At 35.8% G+C, this 24,793-nt stretch overlaps 1 protein-coding gene across 4 annotated transcripts in view; it reads left to right on the forward strand.

Annotated features, from left to right (window-relative positions):
• dpp6b (dipeptidyl-peptidase 6b) overlaps positions 1-24,793 on the forward strand; it is a 108,894-nt gene that overhangs the window by 66,580 nt on the left and 17,521 nt on the right. For all 4 annotated transcript variants that reach the window (XM_043222200.1, XM_043222186.1, XM_043222193.1 and 1 more), the window contains 6 exons: positions 12,016-12,130; positions 16,729-16,827; positions 20,748-20,860; positions 20,950-21,024; positions 21,204-21,256; positions 21,795-21,876. In XM_043222200.1, coding sequence (XP_043078135.1) covers positions 12,016-12,130; positions 16,729-16,827; positions 20,748-20,860; positions 20,950-21,024; positions 21,204-21,256; positions 21,795-21,876 — 537 coding nt within the window. The remainder of the gene's footprint in view (positions 1-12,015; positions 12,131-16,728; positions 16,828-20,747; positions 20,861-20,949; positions 21,025-21,203; positions 21,257-21,794; positions 21,877-24,793) is intronic.

The raw sequence follows: 24,793 nt of genomic DNA on the forward strand, positions 1-24,793 counted from the left end.
ACTGACAAATGGGTAAAACCTAGGAGAGTGGCAAAATTTAAAAATAAATAAATAAATAAAAATGACAGCTAATTAGTATTTGGGTTGAAAGTAATGAATCTTTTCAATGTGCCATAAATTGATTTTTTTTGTAAATATGCCTGACAAGATTGTTGCACTGAATGGCATTTTAGTGGGCAATAATTTTAAAACCACATTACACTTATTGGTTTTATAGTTAAACCTTTTTTGTCTTTGACATATATATATATATATATATATATATATATATATATATATATATATATATATATATATATATATATATATATATATATATATATATATATATATATATATATACATATATATATATATATATATATATATATATATATATATATATATATATAGTTTAATTTAACAGTAAAAGCAGTGATACCTCTTCATTGTATAAAACTATTGCTTATAATTAACTGATTAAAATGATGATTTCAAATGTCATTGTTGTATCAAAATTAATATTTGCTTATTTTTATATTTGTATATATATATTTTTTATTATATCTATATTTTTTGTGGTGTCAAAAGAAATGTATGCAATACATTTTTTCAGATTAATGCGTTGAATGCAATTAAGGCATGAGCGGAGTATAGGGTTGGCCACCCTACTTACAAATGCTGCTTCTGTCACATTTTTCAAGAAGTGCATTTTTATTCAGTCGCAGAACATCTTTACGATTACATCAAACGGGAAACATTTCAGACGTACGCTCCACTTCACTTCAGGGCCATGTGCGACGCCAACGGTACTGTGAACGCACAATGACACCAGCATGCGCTGTTGCCTGTAACCTTTCATTTCAAGGCGCGAAATAAACTATGTTCATGCAATGTCATGGTCAGCTAAGCTATGAAGATCCCAAAAAGACGATTAGAGCTGCCTTAAAACACGTGAGTCACATTTAAGAACGTTCCTCTGAAATGGTCTCACTCATCTAACACGACCGATTTAACTCATCAGCTCATTAATAGAGACTTTAAGACCTGAAGTGGGTCAGAAAAGGCAAAATGAGTCGAGATTAAGATTTGTGCCAGAATCACGTCAAATTCAGCAGCGGCAGATTTTAAGAAAATAACAGCCAAAATAACCTATAATTACCAGATGCAGTGAAAAAATCCTTATAGCTATGAGGATTCATCTATGTTTAATTTAGAACGTGTCTGATAACTGATATATTGAATTGAATATTGAATGTGAAATGATTGCAATATAAAAGTGTATTTAAAAACTGGGATCATTTCAGAAAAATATGCAATTAATTGACAGCGCTAATATTTTTAGGTTAATCAAAGTTTTCGTTATAAATATATACGGTTACAATTGGAGCAGAAAGCGGGAAGGCCTGGAATCGGATGCAGAGGTTGCATTGTTTGTACTATTCATTTTGCATTGTTGCGTCTGTGTTGACTTTTGTCTGAATACGCTTGTGTATGAATATGCGCGTGTCGGCTTAGCTTGTTCCTGCGATCGATGCTGCCACGGTTTTGCACGTACAAGGGGATGACGATCTCCAAATAGGGCAGGGGTCCTGTTGGGGTGCGGGCATGCTTGTTTTTGGTACTTTCTGTTCTGCAAAATTTGCTCAGTGCACCTTTTAACGTTTATTTTACTTCAAATAATGAAAAAAAACCTCTGTGTGATATCATTTTTGGTTTGGCTTTTAATTTTAGGTTTAGTTACTATAATTATTCTGCTAGAATTCTGACTTCTCGAGATCAACAGCAGGGGATGCTGGGTAATAGGTGAGATTACAGAAGCAAAGGGCAGCTTTAATTAGCACCTCCTAATTAAACGACTGATCTGATCTACCATTATAACAGCAGATCAGCGGAGCACAAACAGTAGTGCATCAGCAGTTCAGCAGATGTCCTTAAGGTTAATAAATAGAGTTTATTGTGTGGGTGGAACATCACAATGCCGTATCGTTTAACAGCTGCTGTGCAGGACGCACAATGATGCTTCCTCTTCAACTAATGCTCACCGTATGGATGCTCCATATACTTCTGCACCAAACATGGAAAATGTGTTATTTTCCGAGGGCAGTCGAGAGGGCTTGTATCTGTTCAATTACGAGATCAAAAGCTCTCAGTCGCCTCTTCAGTCTGAACCGCATCACAGACAAGGCTTTCTTTAGAGCTGGCCTCTCGTTGCGTTACGCGTCCTGCCGTGACATTTCTTCGAAAGGCCTTTCTGACCCTTGCGTCAATGGGCTAATTGCACCTATTGAACTTATTTGTGTCTCCACAGAAGATCCTCTGATTTTCCAGCAGGATGTTGTTTCGTATGAATGGCATCAGGCGGATGTCTGACCGGTTAGCCCTGAATCTGATCCTCGGACAGCAATGCATTCTTAATTTAGAACTTAGCATCGATTATATATTAATGGCTTGACATAGATTCATCCTTGATGCGTATGGAGTGTGCTTCACATTGCTTGAGCTAAAAGTCGACCCACGGCCGACCAGAACTGGACGAGTAGAAACACTCAAAGCTTTCCCACAGATTTAGTAGTTTTGCAGCTACTTAAAATACTAACACTAAAAGCTAAATAGAAACCAAACTAAAGCCTATAAAAATGTCAAAAACATAACAAAATGACCTAAACTTAGCAAAGTTAGCTAAGCGAGTTTCAAATGACCAGTATTTCTTAGCTTTACGCCTTTCATCTGTCCAATACGTTTACTGCTAAAGTCTTTTAAGGAACAGGGTATAGGGGTGATCACTACCGTATGGAGAACACACACACACACACACACACTTGTTTTTAGCTTGTTTATCAATCTCTCATCTTTCAGCTTTTTTTAAAATGTATGTACTTATTGGTACGTATTTCTCGCTCTGCAGACAAGTTCTCCGCAGGTACGGTTTCCTAATGTGTCAGTATATAGTACCTAATATTTTCCAAACCTAGCATGCTTTAGATTAGATTAGATCGAACCCAACAGCGTTTGTGAGTAATTTGTCTTTGATTTCGCCTGGCTGTGACCCTGCAAGGACACCCAGGAAATCCCATCCGATAAGGCTTAACTGATGCACCTGTCCTGCTGGCCAGTGACAGTTCGTGTTTTAGTGCAGCATCAGGAGATTGAATCATCACTGATGATTCTGGTCTCGGTGAGCGAAAAACCCCAACTTTGTGACCGAGGCGATCACGCTCTCCGTCTCTTCTCATCGCTTTCACTCGTTCCCCTGGAAACAAGAGATCAGGAAAGATATGTTTCATCCTTCACAACGAGTTTCTGTCCTTGTTCTTCAACGAAAACAAAACCTTCTTACCGAGGAACACCATGGACGAGGTTTGTAGGGTTTTATCCTTATTGCAAGAATATCTAAACCCGGGATTATTTGTTATATGCAGTAAAAACCGGGGCTTGAGAAGTCTTTAGTAGGTGTGTGTTTCGTGAAAACCTAAAAACCCACAGGGAGCAAACTTTCCGGACTGTTTGAGCTCCTGTAATCTCACGTAAGGTGAGGCTTTCCGTTCAATCGAAAGGTCCGAAGTTGAGATTGTAGTTTAGAAGGACAGCGATGCAATCTTTGAATTGCATTTGGAGGATTTCTTTCACACGGATCCTGGTGGAAATCATCTTAATACAGACGCAGTCTCCTGCTGAGCCCCTAAGAACTAAATCCCTCTTGTTGTGCGAGATGAGAATGTGTTCACGTGTTTTTTTGTCGGAGCTTTGTTGGACAATTACATTCGCCCTCGTGGGACAACACAGATTTCTGCGTCTGTCAAACAGACAAACAAGCTACTACAAAAAGGGATTATTTTGAAAACTCTGAGGTTTGAAAGCCCTCGACGCTTCATTGTAGCTGCATGTGGAGTAAAAGTAAACTTGTTAGTCTGAAATATTTGAATGCGTTTGATTTGCTTATTTTAACAATGCACTGCAAAGACAAAAAGTATCACAGCACATACAAGTCTTCAATTTATATGCTGTTACGGCAGCTCAAAGGTTGATTTAATCTTAACTAACTGCAGTTATCTAAACACTTTTTTAGTCTTACAAAGACCTATATCATATTTAACATAGTTCTAAATATAAACAATTATACATATATATACATATATATATATATATATATATATATATATATATATATATATATATATATATATATATATATATATATATATATATATATATATATATATATAATTTAAATAGATATAGATAGATATAAAATAGATATATTATACTTAAATATATAAAATACATTAATAATATTTTATTTTAACTGAATACTGCAGTTTTGCATTGTATATATATATATATATATATATATATATATATATATATATATATATATATATATATATATATATATATATATATTATTTTAAACACAGATATAATATTTAAAGCAAGTATATGATTTCATATATCTGACAACAAACCATTATATTGTTTAGGCCTACATTTTCAATTTGCATAGATTTAGCAAAGCGCTCTATAAATTCGAGGTTGATGATGCTAAGAGGTAGCTAAAAATGAATTGTGCTGATGACTTGTTTGATGATTTGTTTGTAATGAAATGACAGCCTGCAGTAATGGGAATATCCCTTCTCCTCTCTGTTTACTGGCACTTTTTAGTGGTTTATAATCGCTTCAGGGAAATACTGCTGATGTTTGTGAATCTTGCACATCTATAATGTATGCCGAAGTAATGTAGACACGCATTTATATTTTTGTATTTAGCAGATGCTCTTGTCCAAAGTGACTTGCAGTGCATTCAGGTTTTAAATTTTATCGGTAAATGTTATCCATTACATGTAACGAGAACAAATCTTTTTTTTCAGTTTTATCAGAACAATAGCGCAAACATTATCCAGCCTGTATTTGCTCTCTGATATAATCAAGGTTGTCATAACCCATCTGTCAAACAAGGTTTATGTTTTGACCTGCTTGCCTCACTGCAATGTTTTGTACTAGAACAATAGATTTCAATATGGCCCTGTTTAGTCATGGAGAGTTTTATTGTGATCTAAACTAAGCAAATCTATCTATTATAGCTTATATTTATAAAAGAAATGCTAGTAGTTCTGGTGCTAGAATCTGATTGGTTGAGCAGCGCAGTTCATTTCTTTTTATGGTATGGATTTTTTCAGTGACCTGTTTTGTTACATCAGTAGATGATGATGATAATTAATGCACTTAATTACTTTAGATCCGACCAGATAGCTGTCTTTATGAAGGTTTTGAGTCATTGAATCGTTCACTCATGCAGTTCATATATAATGTTATATATTTGTTCGTTTTACCGTTGGTTTTTACTCTTTGATGATGGCCTTTGGCATCAGCATTTCAGAATAATATATGTTTGTTATGAATTACTGTACACAGTCACATGACTTCTAACAAAGTCACACCTTTGATACAAATAAAATGTGTGTATTCGATAAAAGTTGCTTTCGCAGTTTGTGCAATCTTCCTCAAGAGTGATAATGCACATTTTGGGAATTTTATAAACATCGTAGCGTTTCCATTCAAGTACAGTAAAAGTACACCGATGAACGTTGTCTTTTTTTATCGCCCGACGTGTAAATGTTTGACCCTAGAAAGTTCAGTGCGGGTTTTTGGTCAACAAATGCTGTTTTTGGACTGAGCAAGAAGTTTTCAGTTCAGAAAGGCGAATCTTCAAAATATGACCCATTTTTATGCCCACCGTTACATATAGGTCACAGGTGTAGTTGCAGAAATAAGCTTCAAACACACCATTCATTAAAACCTTCATCCTTCCTTGTTGCACGCCTTGCTTCAGTGAGATATACAGTATAGCGGTAATGGATTTCAAGCCATTATGTGTTTCATTTCCTGAGATTGATTGCTGGAAAACAGAAGAATATCCATGAAAAAACTGCAAAATTGTACAAGATTAAGGTGGTCACGGTCTTCACTTTAAAGAGCAGGCTGAGATGTACGAAATGAAGATGCATGAAATGAAATTTGTGGACGCGCATGAATGTCACGGCAAAGGGAAAGTACTATATGTCCTACATTTTATACTTTGATTTCCCCATGGAGCTTTTTCATTTTCAAAGCATGAAATAAAAAGATTCAATCAGTGATGGTGAAATTGTGTACATTGGCTCATGCGTAATATTCTGTCGTATCGCTCATTAATTAAGCAGCTGTCAAGTTTTTGCGATCGACGTCCTCGTTCTTGTTCTAGACGCCACAATGCTGCTTTTCCCTCCGTCAAGTCACAGCACACAAACTGCTTCATTTTATTTATCGCCGACAGAATTCTTATCTCAGACGAGTTCAACGTGAAGCTGTCGCTTTAGTGTGGAGAATATTGGATTCTGAAATTAAAGATGACTCGCCTGATTTGTCTTGACATTGCGTCTTTTGTTTGTTTCAGATAAACATTTCATTTCGAGATTGAGCAGAATGCAAGCTTATACGCAGACGATACACACATGCAAAGCGATCGGCTAGGTTTCTTTCAAGACTTCTCGATTTTAACACTCTCAAGGTTGTTTTGCTCAAATATTAATTAAACGTGAACTGCATGTTTGCTTATCAATTCAGCCACTTGACAAATTTGTTAACTTTTCATTCGTATTTAATGCTAAACTTCATTTTTATGTTTTCTGTAGAAAGCTAGAAGGTCGTAGGTTGCCAGGGTCTGCCGATGTTTGATAGGTCAAAATAATAACGATCTACCGTGTCTATAAAACCATTTATTAGTGTCTTCCAGGTGAATATCCTTAGTCGGATCGCCTCGAGAAGTAATAGAGCGCTTTAGGCATCGTTTCCGTCAGGGTGTGGGATGAGTTACATGACAAAGTTCATTAGCTAGGGTTTGGTGTTTGTATGAGCAAATGCGATATTTTCAAGGTGATTTTTCAGCTGCAGTATTTTTGAATTCATCTATATGAATTGATATGTGAGCTGTCAGGCTGTTCAGCGAGGCATCTCTTGTGCAGAGGTAATGGAGAAAATCAACCTTCAGTTTTACAGGGACGTTTCACAAGGCACGTTTGAAGCGGTCCTTGAAACTAGCTGGTAAAACGATGATCGGTGGTATCGGCCAACCAATTACGAGAAATTGTGTTTTCTTTTCTCATGAGCCATTTGGTGAATGAATGCACTGTATATTCAATTTAATCTGTGAGGAATGACACACTAAACTTTCGTTTTATTGAAAGAAGTCTCTTGTGGTCAGCAAGGCTGTGTTTATTATTATTATTATTATTATTATTATTTTTATTAATTACATTTTTTTAAGATTTGTATAAGAAGAGGGTTTATGGAATTTTGCGATGAATTATTACACTTGAAATTAATTTTTATTTTAATATATTTCGTATATATTAATATATTTATATAGATCCTTTCGAAATCATTCTAATATGCTGATTTGCTTCTTAGGAAATGGTTCTGATTGTATTGGTGTTAAAAAATGTATTTCTTCTTAATTCTTTTTAGGATTCTTTGAATATTTATGCGAAACAAAAATCTTTTGCAACGCTATAAATGTTTTAAATGTCACTTTTGATAAATTCAATGTGTCCTTGCTGAATAAAAGCATTCATTTCTTTAAAAAAATAGAACTAACCCCAGACTTTTGAACATTATTGAGCGAGAATCAATGCCATGATGCAAGGTCTTTAAAACACATTAAGTAGTTTGACATAGTTTTACTAAAACATTATTCCAATTTAAAGTGCAGAAACATACAAGACTGTAATAGATGGACAAGTCACAGAAAATCAAGCCCTGATAATGTTTCAAGCCCTTTTAAAACAAGTGTTATGATTTTATTGGTTGCTTAAAATATCAGATTAACTTAAATATTTATATTAAAATTAAAAATTATACATTTTCAGCACATTCTCTGTCCCTGTCTATAGCTAATGCCAACTCTTATATGGCGTACTAGTTCATTTATGGTGACGACTTTGTAGACTTTTAGAAAGTTTAGCCAACACAGACAGATTTTTCAGCATTTAGTTGAAGACGGTGTGTTGAGATCTCTCATCTGTTTGTGCCTTGTCTTTTCTCAGTGCATCTGCAATATCGTTATCACAGCTGTAATGACATTTCTATTTCATTAGCAGTAGTTTGGCAAATGCTCCTATAGCAAAGAACCGCTTTAATTGGGTGCTAGATAAAGAGGAGAGGCGTTTGAGCGAATCAGATTTTTTACATCATTGGGGTCAGATGAGACGGTGGCATTGTAATTAAAGCAAGCTGCTGTGCATTACTGTTTGTTCTATCTTGTTTTCGAAATAATTAGCCCAAAGCATAATTTACAAACCCACTCTCAGACATTAAAAGTACAAAGCCACTCAAATCAGTCTTATTGCTAACAATTGGATGGATTGTTTCACTTTTTAAAAACCAGTGAGAGTATCATAATTTACCGCACGCCTGTGTGTGATTTTAGTTGTTCCTACATTTTTGGTGCATTTAGAATAAATGTAAAGCTATTGATGATTCACGATTTTCAAAAATTGTGTTTTAAAGTGTAGTACCGTAAATAACCTAAACTGTCCCACTTTAAATTAGGTAGCATTAACTACTATGTATTTACATTTAAATTAATAATTTCTTACAATGCACTTACATTGTACTTACATTTTTAAAAATACCTATATGTAGTTACATCTAGAATTGATGTAAGTACATTTTTTAGTACATTGTACTTACTTTTTGATGTAAAGACATATTAAGGCCATATTAAGGCCACCTAATGTAAAGTGGGACCAGTTAAACACTGATTTAAATGTCTTTAGTTTTTTTCTCAACTGAAAATAGCTAATTTATTTATTTATTTATTTATTATAATTTATTTATTTATTAATTTTTAATTAATTTATTATTTATTTATTTATTTTTAATATATATATATATATATATATATATATATATATATATATATATATATATATATATATATATATATATATATATTATTATTATTATTTTACATTTACATTTATTTGTAAAGGACTCTCAAACTTTTTTAGGCCAAAAAAATCAGTACTTCCAAAATATAAGTGTATAATTGCTCATCTCCTCTCTGGTTTGTTCATGTCAGCTCGGTCCCTGGGCTTTACTCTGCTCTTGAAATAGAGCAGCACAGTTCAGAGTTCCCTGGCGGCTCCAAGCCAGACAGGAAGTTGTCCTGGGTAATCACCACCCTCCTGCTCCCCTCCACCCCACAGACGTCCCAGCAGCAGCTACTGCTCCTCTGACCTAATGACTCACTGCATCATCTACTTCTGCATCACGTAGACAACAACCTGCAAACAGATAGACGGATAGACAGATAGAAACAGATGTTCGGGATAGACCAAAGGAAGTGCACACATCGTCGGTGCTTGGTAGTGAAACCACATAATAATACGAGTACAAGTTTAAAATAAACTCTTTGACGGATGCATTTTCCTTGTTGTAGCAGCCTACAAAGTCCGCTGTTCATTTTGAGTGCTTCACAGAATATAAACAGATGTGTCATCATTGCATGAGTGAACCAGAGACTATTAAGCAGTGAAACAGTTTAGACTCACAGGGTTGAAATAGTCTTGAGCAGCCATAGACTGATTCATCAGATTCATTTTTTTCAAGTAGCCGGTAAAGTAATGCAGTGCATTATAATTTTCGAGAAAATATACGAGTTACTCTTTCAAAATTGTAATGCAGTTACTTTTTCCCATTTATTGACTGACGAGTCTCAGGAATCAGAAGTCCAGAGGTGTCGCGTGTGAATGCAGTGTAGATCTAGATCAAATGTAAACGTGCATTAATTCATCTCACAAAACAAAGCAGATTCAGTATTCATTAAAATGAATTAAACAGTAATCTGCCATTATTAAACATGTTAAATAACACCAATGTATCTAATCCCATTTTATTAACCAGTGTCTTTGCTGCTGCCCTTTGATGGTCGAGTTCAACCATATTAATAAGCAGAAATGACTTAGTTGTGCAGTTATTGTTTTTAATTGCTGAAGTGTATTGAACATTCTTCTCCTGTATTCTACTGTACAGACATGAATTCGCTCTTCCTTCAGCCTGAGCTTTATTCATTACACTTTTTGGCTTTTACATTTGTTAGAAATAGAACGTCCTATGTTAAAAAACGAACAATCAAGCCCTGCTCATATTTAAAAAGTTACGCACTGCATTACTTTCCATAGAAAGCTAAGCAAAAGCTAAGCTAAACTAAATCGTGCAATTAGTTACTTTTTTCAGGGAGTAACGCAATATGGTTGTAACGTGAAGACTGACAGCGGGGTTGGGGATCCAAGTGCAGGCTTCGTTTACAGACGTGGTCAAACAGGCAGGGGCAAACACCAGCAAAAATAGTATATCTGATAAAACACAGGATAGAAAACATAGAACTATGAACTAGGTAATGGCTGAGCAATAATCAGCTCCAAAGAGCAGGGCATATACTAGACACGGGGGGAACACATGAGAAAACCAACCAATGAGCACAAGACGCAGGCAATACAAGGAACCAATTAGAATATGACACCTTTACAAGGGTGGCGCAAGACATGGTGACATGAGGGGCAAGGGACACATGGGAAATGGAGTCCAGGGTGGTGTGTCCACTAATGGAGCTCATGGGGACTTCAGCTAGAGATTTTTGACAATTGTAATGCATTACATTTAAAAGTAATTTTCCTTTGCCGAAACTTTATATTAGCCAGACAGATATGTCAGATAGATGTCAGATAGATTTATATTTGAGGTAGTTATCATAACTCTGCCCTCTCAGCTACAATGCGCAAATTTACAATCGATGCCTTTTTAAAAAAAAATAATAATTGCGGCACATTAGCCTTTGGGTCACGCTTTATATTAGGTGGTCTTAACCTTGTTGTACTTACATCAAAAATATTACAGTTTTTGTATTCATATTGAATTGCAGAACCCTTTTGCTGCTATTGAGGTGGATAGGGGTAAGGTTAAGGACAGCTTTGGTAGTATTGGTAGGTTTAAGGGTGGGTTAAGGTTTACTGGATACATCAACGTTGTGATTATAATTTTAATTACGATTATAATTAATTACAGATGTAATATAGGTATTTTTAAAAATATAAGTACTAAAAAAGTAATCAAACGTATCAAATGATTCATTTAAATGCATAGTAGTAATAACATAATACATTTAAGTACATAGTAGTTAAGGCCAACTGATGTAAAATGGGAGAGATTATTGTACTATGTTAAAGTAAAAACAGGTTGTCACATCTTTTCCTTCCATGTTGCATTTTGAGTTCAACTTTTATTCACTATTAGGAGTCTTAAACTGAATGCTTTTAGTTGCTTAGTCCCAGATGAAAAATTAGCATCTTGAAACAGTCCTGGCGATTTCTTCGTCCGTGGCTTCTGATCGGTGGTCCCATTTCATACAGGGAGAGAGATTCAAAGACTGCAGACGTCACGGTCTTTGCGACCAAAGACAGCCTATAGGATTCTGACAGTGTAGGAAATTTAGCGTGATTATCGCGTACGGCCCACGTTTACTGACCAGCTAATAAAAATGTGACGTGAAATCAATGCAACGTGGTGCTAAAACATAAAAGCGCTTACCTCAAGTGCTCGTCCTTTCCTCTTCAGCAATTTCCATTTTTTCAGCACACACATAAAATCTCCAACTGCCACGTTCTGATTCGCGATACGATTTTACAATACACACTCTTCTGTATATATTCTTCAGAATCAATAGAGTTAATAGATGTCGTCATCATGCATGTCATACTCAAGTTTATTAGACCCACGTGGCACAGTGTGATCTTCAGTGATCTCACAGGTTTGCTAAAATCATGCGGTGTGTGGAAGGCAGAAGACTTGAAGCACGGTTTCACACAACCTTTGCGGGACAGTCGATCGCCAGGAGCAGGATTGGTCACCCCTGCTTTAAGATATTGCATTCTGACGTTAAAGAAAGTGTTCAAAGTTCACCTTTAAACATCTGCATGTCTTTTTTTGTGTGTTTGACAGGAGCTGGTTGGCAGTAGCCCTCCACAGAGGAACTGGAAGGGAATCGCCATCGCCCTGCTGGTCATCCTGGTCATCTGCTCTCTGATCGTCACCTCCGTCATTCTGCTCACACCGAGTACGTACTGATGTCTTCCTGCGCCTCGCATTTATTAAAGAGCCCCTATTACGCTATTTTTAAGGCTCCTATATTGTTTGGGAGTCTTCAACAATAGGTCCACTTGCATGCAAGGTGAAAAAATGCCTTTGTTTTCTCAAAATATGTGTTTAATATCAGCTCATCTTCCAAGGATTCAGTCTTTCTAAACCGTGAACCCACTCTGCTCTGATTGGTCGGATGCCCAAGCTATTATGATCGGTCAACCGCATACAGCACATCAGAAACGATAGGCCCGTTGCACATAGTTTTGTATATGAACGCTCAATGGAAATATAAAAATATCTTATTTATCTTGCTTACAGGTTGAGATTCAGTGGACCAAATAAACTGGGAACTGAACCATCTTTAAGAACGAGCATTAGTGAAACGCGTCATGGGATTCGGTTACTAAAGACTCGTTTAGGCTGTACTGAGTCGATTCTTTATTTTGGGAGACAATAACTTTAATTATTTGCACTTTTAAATTCACATTCGTTTACATTCACATACAGTTACATTACACACTGCATGAAAGGCAATATTGGAAATGGGATAATAGGGGGCAGAATTATAATACGCAACCAGAATGTAGTCATGTGCACATTCAGGACATATGTGTATTTCTTCACATAAAACCCCATTTTAAACCCCACTGAATAGTATAAACTCATATCAAAAAATGCAAATAGTGCGATTTAGTTTTCTGCTTTGGATCAAAGCTGAACCTCTGATGAATAATGGGGCTGTAATTTAGGTTATGCCGAGATCTCATTGAGCATACCTTTTTTAACAGTGGCGTTTTTAGTCGTATAAGCATTTTGGCAAAACATCACAGGTAGTTTTTGCTTGTTGTTTGCCAGCCCATTTACTTCTTATGTGAAAGATCAAACACACACACACACACACACTAAGGTGAATCTCATGCCTTATTTGGCCATTATTTGTTTCAAAATGATTTAAATATGGGCATATATGGGCAAATAAATAAATATGGGCATATATGGGCATATATGGGCAAATAAATGCAAATAAATATGCTTTAAAATAAGTATTTCTAGATATAATTTTTTTGTTTAGAGAACTAGGATTCTGTAATTAAGTTAATTATGTAATTCTGTAAATACCACCTTTAGTATCTGTAAATATTGTATTAAGGAAAAAAAAAAAAATCATATTTTAAATCTATTGACAAATTTATTGACGTATCACGTAAGACTTAATTTCATATTATTATAACTTTTATACTTGTATTTCTTTATTGAACTGCACATTTAGTAATATAATGCATGAAATGTGTTTTAATATCAGTATTAATAAGAATTAGATGATCTCTTTAAATGCAAGATATTTCTGTGTACACTTTAAACAGATTTCACTTTAGCACAAATCTACTCCAGTATATCTTTAGTTGGACTTTAGCACTTAGGTTAGTTTAAGTACATAAATGTGCAATTGGACAAAATAAATATATTTAAAATACATTTTAATATTTTGTAGGCTTTTGAATAGAGTTACAACAACTGTCTCTCTTCTGGTATTGTTTATCGCTTATGGTTTTGCCATATTTTTGTACACTTAAATAACTTTTTACCAGAGTAAAACTGTTTTGTTAGCGCAGAAGAGAGTGTTGTGGCTGCGTTCAAAATATTCCTGGTTCTGGGTTCAATTATAGTGATTTTCCAGGGTAATTAGTACAGCATGTATTATATGACTGTACTTTAATACAAGAAAAGTGGGCCACCATGCTTCCCCAGAGTTCAGTTAAATATATTTTTTTCAAACGCGAGCGATAGGGTATGTATGCAAACATGGATCAATTGTTAGAGAGGCTAAATTAGGATTTGCCTCAAGGAATGAGTGAACTAATTTTTAACCCTAGCCTAATTGAGGGTGAGCTGTTTTCTGTCTGGGGCTTGCAGAAAGGCATATTATTTTGAGTACTAATATTTAGTGTTTATTAATAACTTTTCTTTACATTTTTTGAGCTGTCATTTTATTTGTAATTTAATTTATTTATGGAGATATAAAATTATTATATACATCAACAGGCAATATTATTATTTTTAGCTTTTTTAATCTGATATATATTTTTTTATTTCAGCTTTATTGCAAAGGGACTTTCCATCCACTTCAATGTAAAAAAAAGTTCAGTTGTTGCCTTAAAAATAAAAGTATAATCAAAAAGTAAAATGAAAAAAAAAGTTATTTCACCTTAAATTATATTAAATTGTCTTTAAAAATTAAGTTGAAGGTAAATTGATGTGATGAGTAAATTTCACTGTTTCAAAATGTTGTTTCAACTTAAAATAGCTTGTTACATGCAGACTTATTAATCATATCATTTTTTTTCTAATTACATATTTATTTAACATTATTATTACTGGCAGTGAATCTAATGTAAAAAAGAATGTCAACAAGTCATCCAGGGATGCAAAAATACGTCTTATACAGTTTAAGATTATACACCATTTTTACTGGGCTCCTTCCAGACCGTTTGAGCACCTTACTGCTGGAGATGTAAGGCTGATGTATCGGGATTTAGCTCATGCTCTGCGGTCTTGTATAAAAGTTCACGAGTTCTGGAATAGAGGTCATCAAGATGTTTGTTTGGTATTAGATTTTATTTCACTGTGTCCTAGACGGTTTATATTGGGTGGGTGGACAGACAACGAAACAAGAGATACAAACACAAAACCCAGAGTCCAAACCAGTTTACTGATTAGCAGAGGATGCCCCTTGCTATCAGAGATGGACAGAAGAACTTTCTAGAGTGGCTGCATTTAAAAAAGATGTGTTTTAAGTCAAAACTATATTATAAAAAATGGTACCTAACTTATTTGGAAAAGGGACAGTAATAACTGCATGTGAGAAATATACCGAATTTTATTTCATGTATTTTATTTATTATATTTTTTAATCACATAGTGCATTAATTCTATTGAATGATAGCTAAGTTGCGACCTTTAAGCCGTAGTTGGGGATTCGTTTTGTTATAATGTTTTATTCCATATTCAGTTCTGAAATTTGCCTGAGAATCAATAAAATTGTAAAAAAAAAAAAAAAAAAAAATTTCTCAGGATATCGTTATTATAGACATATTCCGTGTGATGCATGAAGAATGTCTCTGCCTTTCTTGTACTCGTTTGCAAAAAAGTGTTAAAATCCCAAATGGATGCTTGTTATGTAGAGAGATAAACCGAGTGGGTGAGCGTATAGTCGTCTAATAACAAAAAAGCCCAGGCTGATGAGATCAATGTGTGGATCAATAGAGCTCTAAATAGAAGGAGACACACTGGGGAGGCCGGTGTCGCCCTGCACCTCGTGTCAGCTCTAGTAATTGGCTGTGGCCCTGTGGATCAGCGAGGGAGCCGGATCTCACGGGACACAAGCCAGACGGTGTGGTGGGAGCTATGCATACATTTATAAAAAATAAAAAAAATAACTTGTTGTTGTTGTACTCCTAGTTTTTTGGGGGCCTCGCGGGGCCCGATGGAGGCGGTTTATAACACAAACTCCAGAGTTACTTTCAAAGTTTGAGGAAAACCCGAACAGCACTGTTTCAGGCTCACAAACCTAAGCTTAAAGAGCAAATGTGCTGCGAATAATAAACCGGAATCCGTAAGCTAGAACACTGGGGGCGATTATTATTTTTCTACATAACTTATAACATGCTTCAAACACGCTTCAGTTGTTTGATAGAAACTCATCGTTATGGCATCCTTACTAAATGAAAAGAGAGACGCACGGCTGAAAAAGAAAGGCGTAGCTTCTCGCATGTTTCACCAGTACATATTTCTCACGAATATTTTATTCTCCTATTTTTTAGAAAAAATATTCACCTGGCAGACTCACACTTTTATTGATGATTGCATTATTTATATCGCTTTCGGATTGAAAATAATGTATTACATTTATATTTAATGCAATTACATTTCACACTATAGACCGAAACCCACTTTTACATCTTGGTATTTAATTAAGTTGAGTTATTTTTATGGTCTTTGACATATGGTTAAAATACGGCTGAACGTATGGACAGGCGTTCACGGTTCAACTAAAATATACTTTTATATCAGGTATTTATATTTGCAGTTACATGTTTTTTATGATAAAGCTGCCATTTAATACTTTTAAAATATATAAAAATATATTAAATAATATATATTATATATAAAATATATTAAATCCACATAAAAACAAATAAAAGAAACACATACAGTAAGTGTAGTACTTCTATAAAGTAAAAACAAAAAAAATCATTGTAATTATTTATTGTACTTAAAGCTAAACTTTTAAGGTGACATTACAGCAACGCTTTCATAGCCAAAGGACATTTAAGTCATTTTCAGAAACATGCTTTAGAAAAAAAGCATAACTTGAGGCAAAACAAAGGCACCGACGTGTCTTAAGTTTAGACAGTGCAAGTTTCTTTCAGTCCAAACCGCTTAGGTTTACGTTTTAACAAGGGGTCGTGTGTATTTGTAAGATTTGGATGATTTTCAAATGTAAAAGTATTTGAAAAGTTTTGGCCTTTTCTGTTCTGTTCTTGTAATATTGTCCAAATCCTCTTCTCTCAGCTGAGGATGACAGTCTGGCCTCCAAGAAGAAAGTCACGATTGAGGACATCTTCAGCGGGAAGCTCCAGGCACACGACCCTAAGGCTGCATGGATTAGCGGTGAGTGACGGACGACTTTTACTTCCTGTTGTTCAGACGCCAGCGCTGTGGACGGACGCGGGACCTTTTTCATCATCTCATAACACCAAAGAAAGAAATTGCATCAGGATCTGCATCTAAAGCCTCATACTGATCGAACGCAACCTCTGCGGTGCTTCAGATGAAAACCCCCATTTAATATGGACAGGTGTGGAGATGTATTCTTCCCCAGCATTGCATATTCTTTTCTTCCTTTGTTCAGCTTTGAATTCTTCCACGAGCTTAGAGGCTCTGGGTTTTCATCATGCCCTTAAAGTAAATGACTGCATACTTTATTGCTTTTTATTGACTCTAAAACTTGGACAGGGCCGTGTATCGCTTTCCATTTCTAATTTCTGTACTGTACCGAAAAATTAAAAAATTAAATTGAGATGCAAAGTCGGAATTGTAAGATGCAAACAAATTTTGAGATATAAACTGTAGGAATTCAAAAAATGTCATAATAGTGAGTAATAATGAGTTTTCCTTTTAAAACGCATGATTTTTGCTACGGTTACGTCTATAGTTTACACTAATCTGACTTTTCAATACATATTTCTATACTTGTATACTAGTGTAGTGTAAAAGTTTGTGTAGTTTCTAGTGTATAAAAAAAAGTCTGAATTTTGAGTATTAAAGTTGCAATTTAAAATTATTGCCGGGCAATGATTAATCATGCATATATAAATCACACACATTCATCTATATATGTAAGAAAAATAGGTTATATATAAATATATATAAAAATTAAATGATTATAATTATAATGTCATATACTGTGTGTGTTTTTATATATACACATAATAATTATACACAGTTCACACCCATATATTATGTGAACAAAAACCTTTATTTTAGATCTAATTAATGGTTGCCCAGCACTAATTAAAATATATTAACTTTCAGCGTAATATTAAATAACACTATTTCATGTGTGTCAACAAATCCAAATCACTTTATAAAGCACGTAAAAAGATCATAAAACAATTACAAATGCACTTTAAATGATTCAGTGCGTGCTCTCCAAAAGTGTAATAAAGTGTTAGGAAATATAGTCAAGTGATCTTGAAGTGATAGTCGAGTACAATCAAGAACAATTACTCTTTAAGTACAAGCGACCTTTTTTGTCATTATTAAATCATCTCCAAGTACATTTTTTTCAATTATGCTTTTAGGATTTGAAGCACACTATAAAGTGCACGTTCGATACAATTAAGCACACTTTTTGAAGAAGTGAAGAACGCTATTATGTGAACGTTTAATGGTACGGTTCTCCGTCTCAGCTTGCAGCGCTCAAGAAAAGCTGAATCACTTTAAGGCTGGACCTCACAAGAAAAGAAACTGTGAGCAAGTGCTTCTTGCTGTAGCGTTTTGAACCAATCAAGATCCTTCTCAGCGAGGTTGTTCCGTTGTAGCTTTTGTTAATGCTTTAGTTTAGCTATTATTTAAAATTTCCTGTGCCTGAAATTTCAATCTGGTGAAGAATAGGGGTGTCTTTTGTTTGTGTTGTAAAGGTGCAGCCCTGGCGTCTTGTAAAGCGTGCAAAAGATGTAAATCGTGTTTTGATCTGCATTTTGATGAATCATTTTTCGTTATTCTGCTGCTGAAAACGCGTCTGTTGATTTAAGGCTGTGTTTACCTCAGAGAAACAGCCCTATTATTCTCTCTCTGACACGCTCCACGACTCAGCGTCGAGCCTTTTTAAAAGCGATCACTCGTCTGTATTATTTATCAAGGCGGCCGCTATCTGCATTCAGGTCTGGAGCAGACTTGTTTACCGGGGTAGGTATAACATTTACAGCCTGCATAAATAGAGAACGCGGTTGCTCTAGCAAAAGAGGAACTTTTAAAGCTGAGCCAATGCCTTCAAAACGAGCCGTAAAAAGGTTTTAAAGGCCTTTCAAATATAAATGAATGGGTTACAAAAATGAACCCAAATTGTTTTATGTGCGTGAAGTAAATCCATAACTGAATAAATGAAGCGATTGTCCATAAATCTGTCCATAAATGAATTGGTCCAATGAAGACATCCAATGGTGGATCTCTTGCGTAGTTATTAAATTTAGGTTCAAATCAAATCTGACTCCCATTTTAATATTTAACCTGTTTTTAATCATGACATCGACTTTAGGTTAAAATGAATATATTTAGTATTCTTTTGATTATTCTGGTTAACTATTTTATTCACTCTTTCATTCTGATGCTCAGGAGGATACAATGTAATCTGCTAGAATCAATAATTGCAGATTAAAACAGAATAAGATCAGATGTAACACTTCTCATATGAATTTAAGTGGCATCCCATTCCTAATCCATAGGGTTCAGTATGTCGTCGGTCCACCCTTTGCAGGTATAACAGCTTCATCTCTTCTAGGAAGGCTTTCCACAAGGTTTAGGAGTGTGTTTAGGCTTATGTTGGACGAGAAGGACCTCAACCTGAGCTCCTGAGAGCGAGCCATTCTTTCACAAATGTTTGTAGAAGCAGTCTGCATGCCTAGGTGCTTGATTTTATACACCTGTGGCCGTGGAAGTGATTGGAACACCTGATTCTGATTATTTGGATGGGATAAAGATACTTTTGGCGTATATAGTGTATGTAATATGCAATGCGTCAATTTAAAGATATCAAATCATATTAATACAAAACATCACATTCCTAAGGATTAATCATATAAAATAAAATATAAATAAAATATGCATACCTGACTTTAGGAAATGCATTGTATGAAGTGTAGACACACACTATGGGCTTTCTGGATACGGAATCGACCGACCTTTAAATACAAAACCAAGATTAACGTCCCTCAAAAGGAGGAATATACCCCAAATTGTCTTTTTTATCGAGGTGCAGAAGGTAACGTACATGGAACACCCATTGCAGCCAATCTTTATTAACTTTGTTTACTTCTGTAGAAATGAGACCATCGTACCGGTAGACATTTATGTAGACATTTCAAATGGCACCAGACTGAAAGATTCTTTGTAACTCCTTGTGGTGGTTCTTGCACATCATCCATTTAAACCATTGATTATCCCTTTCATATCAACACGTTCTCATCCCCTACTGTTCACATGTTAAAACCCGGTCAGGACCGCTTGCCATCGCTGTTTGATGCTCAAGGACATGCAGGTCCTCCATTGTTTTCAGCTGTTTGTCTTCATTTGATGGCTTGCATGCATTTGTAAAAAATAGAAATCATTTTAACAGTACTGGGCAACAATTTATTGGACTGGCCTTTGGTGGTTTCCTGGTGGCCCGGCAGCCAATTTCCTCTCGCTGCCCTGCTTTTTAAAAATTATTATTATTGCCTGCAGAATGTACTAAAATGAGTATCTTTCCGAATTCGCCATTCAATAATAAAACTATATAAAATCAAAAAGTAATAAATGATTAAATGATTAATAATAACTTGGTTAGTTTCGAATGGCAATGTGATAATATATGTGTGAATATTTATAATGTATAGATAAATACACACATGCATGAATCAATTTAAAACTAAATGTGTCTTATATATATATATATATATATATATATATATATATATATATATATATATATGTGTGTGTGTGTGTGTGTGTGTGTGTGTGTGTGTGTGTGCTGAACACAACATTACAACACTTAGAAAAGATAAATAAAAAGCATGCTTATTTGCTGTAGTCTGCACAAATCTTATAATAATATGTTTGCATTGTTTTGTCCCATATACTGTGTGTGCGCGAATGATTAATTATTTATTTGCTATGTTTGTGAATTTATTTATTAATAATTATTTGAAAATAGCTGCGTAATAATGTACATTACATGCTCAAGATTATCACAAAAAAACTTTCTTTATGATAATGACTGTACTTGATACGCACTGTATATCAATAATAGTTTTTCTTCTTCCCCTTCGAAGACACCGAGCTGCTGTACACTACCAACGACAGCAATGTGGTGAGACACAACGTCCTGACCAATACCTCCAAGATTTTGGTGAAGAACACGACGTTCGAGAGTTTCAAAAACCAGGTTCTTACCTCTGACTAAAACATTGCACTAAAGAAAAATCCCGTTTAGAGCTAAAGGCGTGAACGTGTTTTCTTCTTCTTCGGTGTCAGGGATCCTACAGACCGATCACATACAGAGTGTCTCCTGATCTGAAATACGTGCTGGTGGCCTACAATATCGTGCCGGTAAACCCTTCCTATTCTGATTTCCGTTGTGAATAATCTAGCTTTGTTTGTTTCTCTAATTCTCCGGTCTTTTGTTACAAAGTCCTCTCATCTGTTGCATCACATCTCTTTGTAAAAGATGACACGATGTGCGACTGATCACTTCTAAAGCCATCTCGTCTCTTCTCTTTGTTCTGCAGCTTTATCAGTATTCCTTCACGGCCTATTACATCATCTGCAGCCTCGACTCTCCGTAAGTCTTGTTGTTGAGATCAAAATCCTTCCACACTCTCACTGCTTTTTCTTTTGCCGTCACCTCGTCTGAGCTCTTCAGAGAGGACAGAGCCATTGCGGAGAACTGAATTGTGGGTAGCACTGCCACCTAGTGTGTTTCCAAAGGCCTGGTGTCTTTCCCCCAGAGCGCTCCGTGTCCGTGCAAATATCATTTGTCCTCAGAGTCGTTCCCCATCCCCCCGGTCCAAATCATTCATTACATGTAGCCTTAAACATTGCGAGGGAATTCAGATTTTGACCTACCAAATACATCAACATGATAATTGTACAGGATACGCAGTAATTAGACTTCACATAAGTTAAGCAAGCAGGCGCACGTCTCTCTCATTCAGCTCACACACACTTTCAATCTTTATTTCGTTCTAGCAGACGCGTATAAGGCTATTTAAACCTCTCCGGTGTCGCACCGCAATGCATTTCATACATGAATACAAAGACACACACGCATGCACACAGCCGTCCTTTAATGCTTTTGAGATTGCTTTGTTTTTTGACAGAGAGAAAGTAGAGCTGACCCCTAATGAGGTGCAGAACACCGCACTGCAGTACGCCGGCTGGGGTCCCAAAGGACAGCAACTGGTAAGAGAATTGCACACACACACACACACACACACACACACACACACACTCATGCCACCAATGACTCACTGAAAAAATGAGGCACGCTTTAAAACGAGGTACAATTAAATACCACAGAACACAAACACAGTTATAAGAGATTGCTTTAATATGTAGCCTTTCTGTATAGCCTGGCATTCATTAGTACATTAATAAGTATATCATGTAACAGGTTGAAAAGAATATTTACTGATTAAACATGCAATAATATAATAATTGTACAAGTTAATACACACACAGACACACACACACACACACACACATATATATGATTTGTATTATTTCTTTCAGTATTTTACATTCTTTTCCTGGAAAAGCGTGGGTTTTATTGAAACCTACGCGCCGTGATCATAATCTACATCAAATCCTGGTTTGCCGTGATCCACTGGTTGAGATAGAAATCTAAAGAAGCCCAAATCCACACTAATCTTTAGACAACAGTGCATTTTAGGCTTTCAGCTCAATTTGAATTAAACAGCTCTTTTTCGGGGTGCTAGAAGAACATGGATGTGCCAGAACTGGTTTTACAGTAACTCACAATAAACAGCATCAGCATTTTCAATGGTCTTGTATTCCATATGCACCATAGTTCAAAGGTTTATATAGATAGAGATGCACTAAATTGATGGAAAGTGACAGTAAAGACATGCATAATGCTGCTAAAGACTTCTCATACATTTCTTTTGACAAGAAACCTGAAAAAATGTCGTTTTCCACAAAAATATTAAGCAGTTTGTATATGTTGGTAATAATAAGAAATGTTTTTAAGCAGTAAATCAGCATATTAAAAATATTTGTTATGGATCGTATGACAGATTATAATAGAATGATGATATTATCTAGTAGAAAGCAGTTACATTGGCCTGGCTGCGTCCGTGTCGTGCTGGCGGAGATAAAGCAGGGGCAGATGGCGGCAGCATGACACAACCCCGTTTCAAAAGAGCTGATTTGAGTTATTTTCTGACCTTAATTAGTGGAGTTTGGTAAAGCAAAACAAAGTGTAGCTTTTTAAATGTTTTAAAGGGATAGTTCATCCCCAAAAAAAGAAGAACTCTGTTATTACTCATCCTTAAGAAGATCCTTAAATAATAGCCAAAAATATGTATCATATGGAAGTCGATGGATGATTTTTCATAACATCTTCTTTCGTGTTCGAAGGTTTGTACCAACGGTCCTTTAATACTTATTCTGTACTGTGCTGTAGATGTGAATGATTTAAACGGCGTGCTGTCACTTACTTAGTTTATGAATTTCACCCAGCAGACAATTTAAGAATAAAAAATCGAAAAAATCGCATGTCTTTCAGCGTTTGGAGACAAACAGACAGTGTTTGTATTAGTACTGTAGTCTGTTGTTTTTGTGTCAGTTAAGACAAGAAGTGCAATGTAATCCAAGCTCGGATTATTTGTGTTTACCAGCAAACTTATATAAGGCACGGCGCTGTATTGTCGTAATCGTACACTAACACGTATTTGTTTTTTGCGTGTTATGAGCCAAGCAGGCACGCTCGCTGCGTGCGAGCGGAGCATCAGGTGTGTAATTTTCCGGGCGCCCGTATGCTGCCCTGCGCCTCCGTGACGCCCGCAGCAATTAGTTTTCCGTGACAGAGCAATCAGCGGGGGTCTGCGCAGCCAGAACCTACACTGAAGGTCACGTCCCAGACTCCTCCGGGGGGGGAAGAGAGCACGAGACGGATCAAAATGGCGGTCATGGATGAGCAGAGATAGAGATGTAGAGGAGGGGTCCCTGTACATCACAGACGTGACGGAGGAGAACGTACACACACAGAGCGTAAACACACGACTCCGTCCCCGAACACGCTGAAGCCCAAGCCTTTTAAAGCTCAAAATAGCCTCGCATGCATTACATCATGAACAAGACGAAGGATTAGTAACGCGTAAATCAGTCTCAGAATGCCATTTCTGGCACGGTTTATCGAGTGTTATGTTATCATACGATGATAATCGCTCTTAATAATTCAATCTTGCATGCTTTGTGCATCTCAAAAAAATGCTGATATGTATTTTTGTAGGCTTTAACTTCTCAACACAAAGGATTTTGTGTAGGCTTTTGAATTACTGCACTGGATTTTCTGTGAGCAACTAAAGTTTATGATCGTTAGGTGTTTCGTTCATCGGGATAAACTCGTGAATTTGTAAATAGAGTTTGCAGAAGTAAACAGATCAAATTAGGCTGTAAACAAGCTATATTGTTACGAAACCTAAACATCACCACCATTGATCTTCTGGCAGTTATTTTGTTATTGAGCAGATTACTACAGAAGCTCTATTCGGCTGATGATGCAGGCATCGGAAATTCGAGTTTTGGCGGGTTACGACGCAGAGAAAGAGAAAAAGTGGCAATTAATATTGCTATTTAAATATGTCAGGCTCATACGGATGCAAATGGACTTGTGGAAATGCACAGTAACTGCGCGTTCGTGAAAGCAAAAATGCAAACGGCAATGCATTTGGATTATGTCACAATTTATACGTCCACGTATCGAAAATACAATTTGCAACTCCATTTGAAAATAATCAGGAAAATCCTTTCATAGGCAGTGTTTAGGAATCGTATGTTTGCTTGAAACTTCTATAGAATTGACTCTCTGTATGTCTGTGTGTGTGTGTGTGTGTGTGTGTGTGTGTGTCTGTCTCAAGAGCTGTTTCTCTCACTCTGCTCACAGTAAATGACAGTGATTATGCATAACAGTAACAGATAAATTCCAGGGAACAAGCACAACTATTAAGGCAAGACAATCAGACCACAATTTGCGAACATCACAGTAATAAGACAAAACCACACGTTTAAAGCTCTCCTTAAAAAATAATACACACCGAAACCCTCTTAATGGTTTCAAATGCAGCACGATGATCAA

The sequence above is a fragment of the Puntigrus tetrazona genome, chromosome 2 (genome assembly GCF_018831695.1).
Source record: "Puntigrus tetrazona isolate hp1 chromosome 2, ASM1883169v1, whole genome shotgun sequence".
Classification (NCBI taxonomy): Eukaryota; Metazoa; Chordata; class Actinopteri; order Cypriniformes; family Cyprinidae; genus Puntigrus; species Puntigrus tetrazona.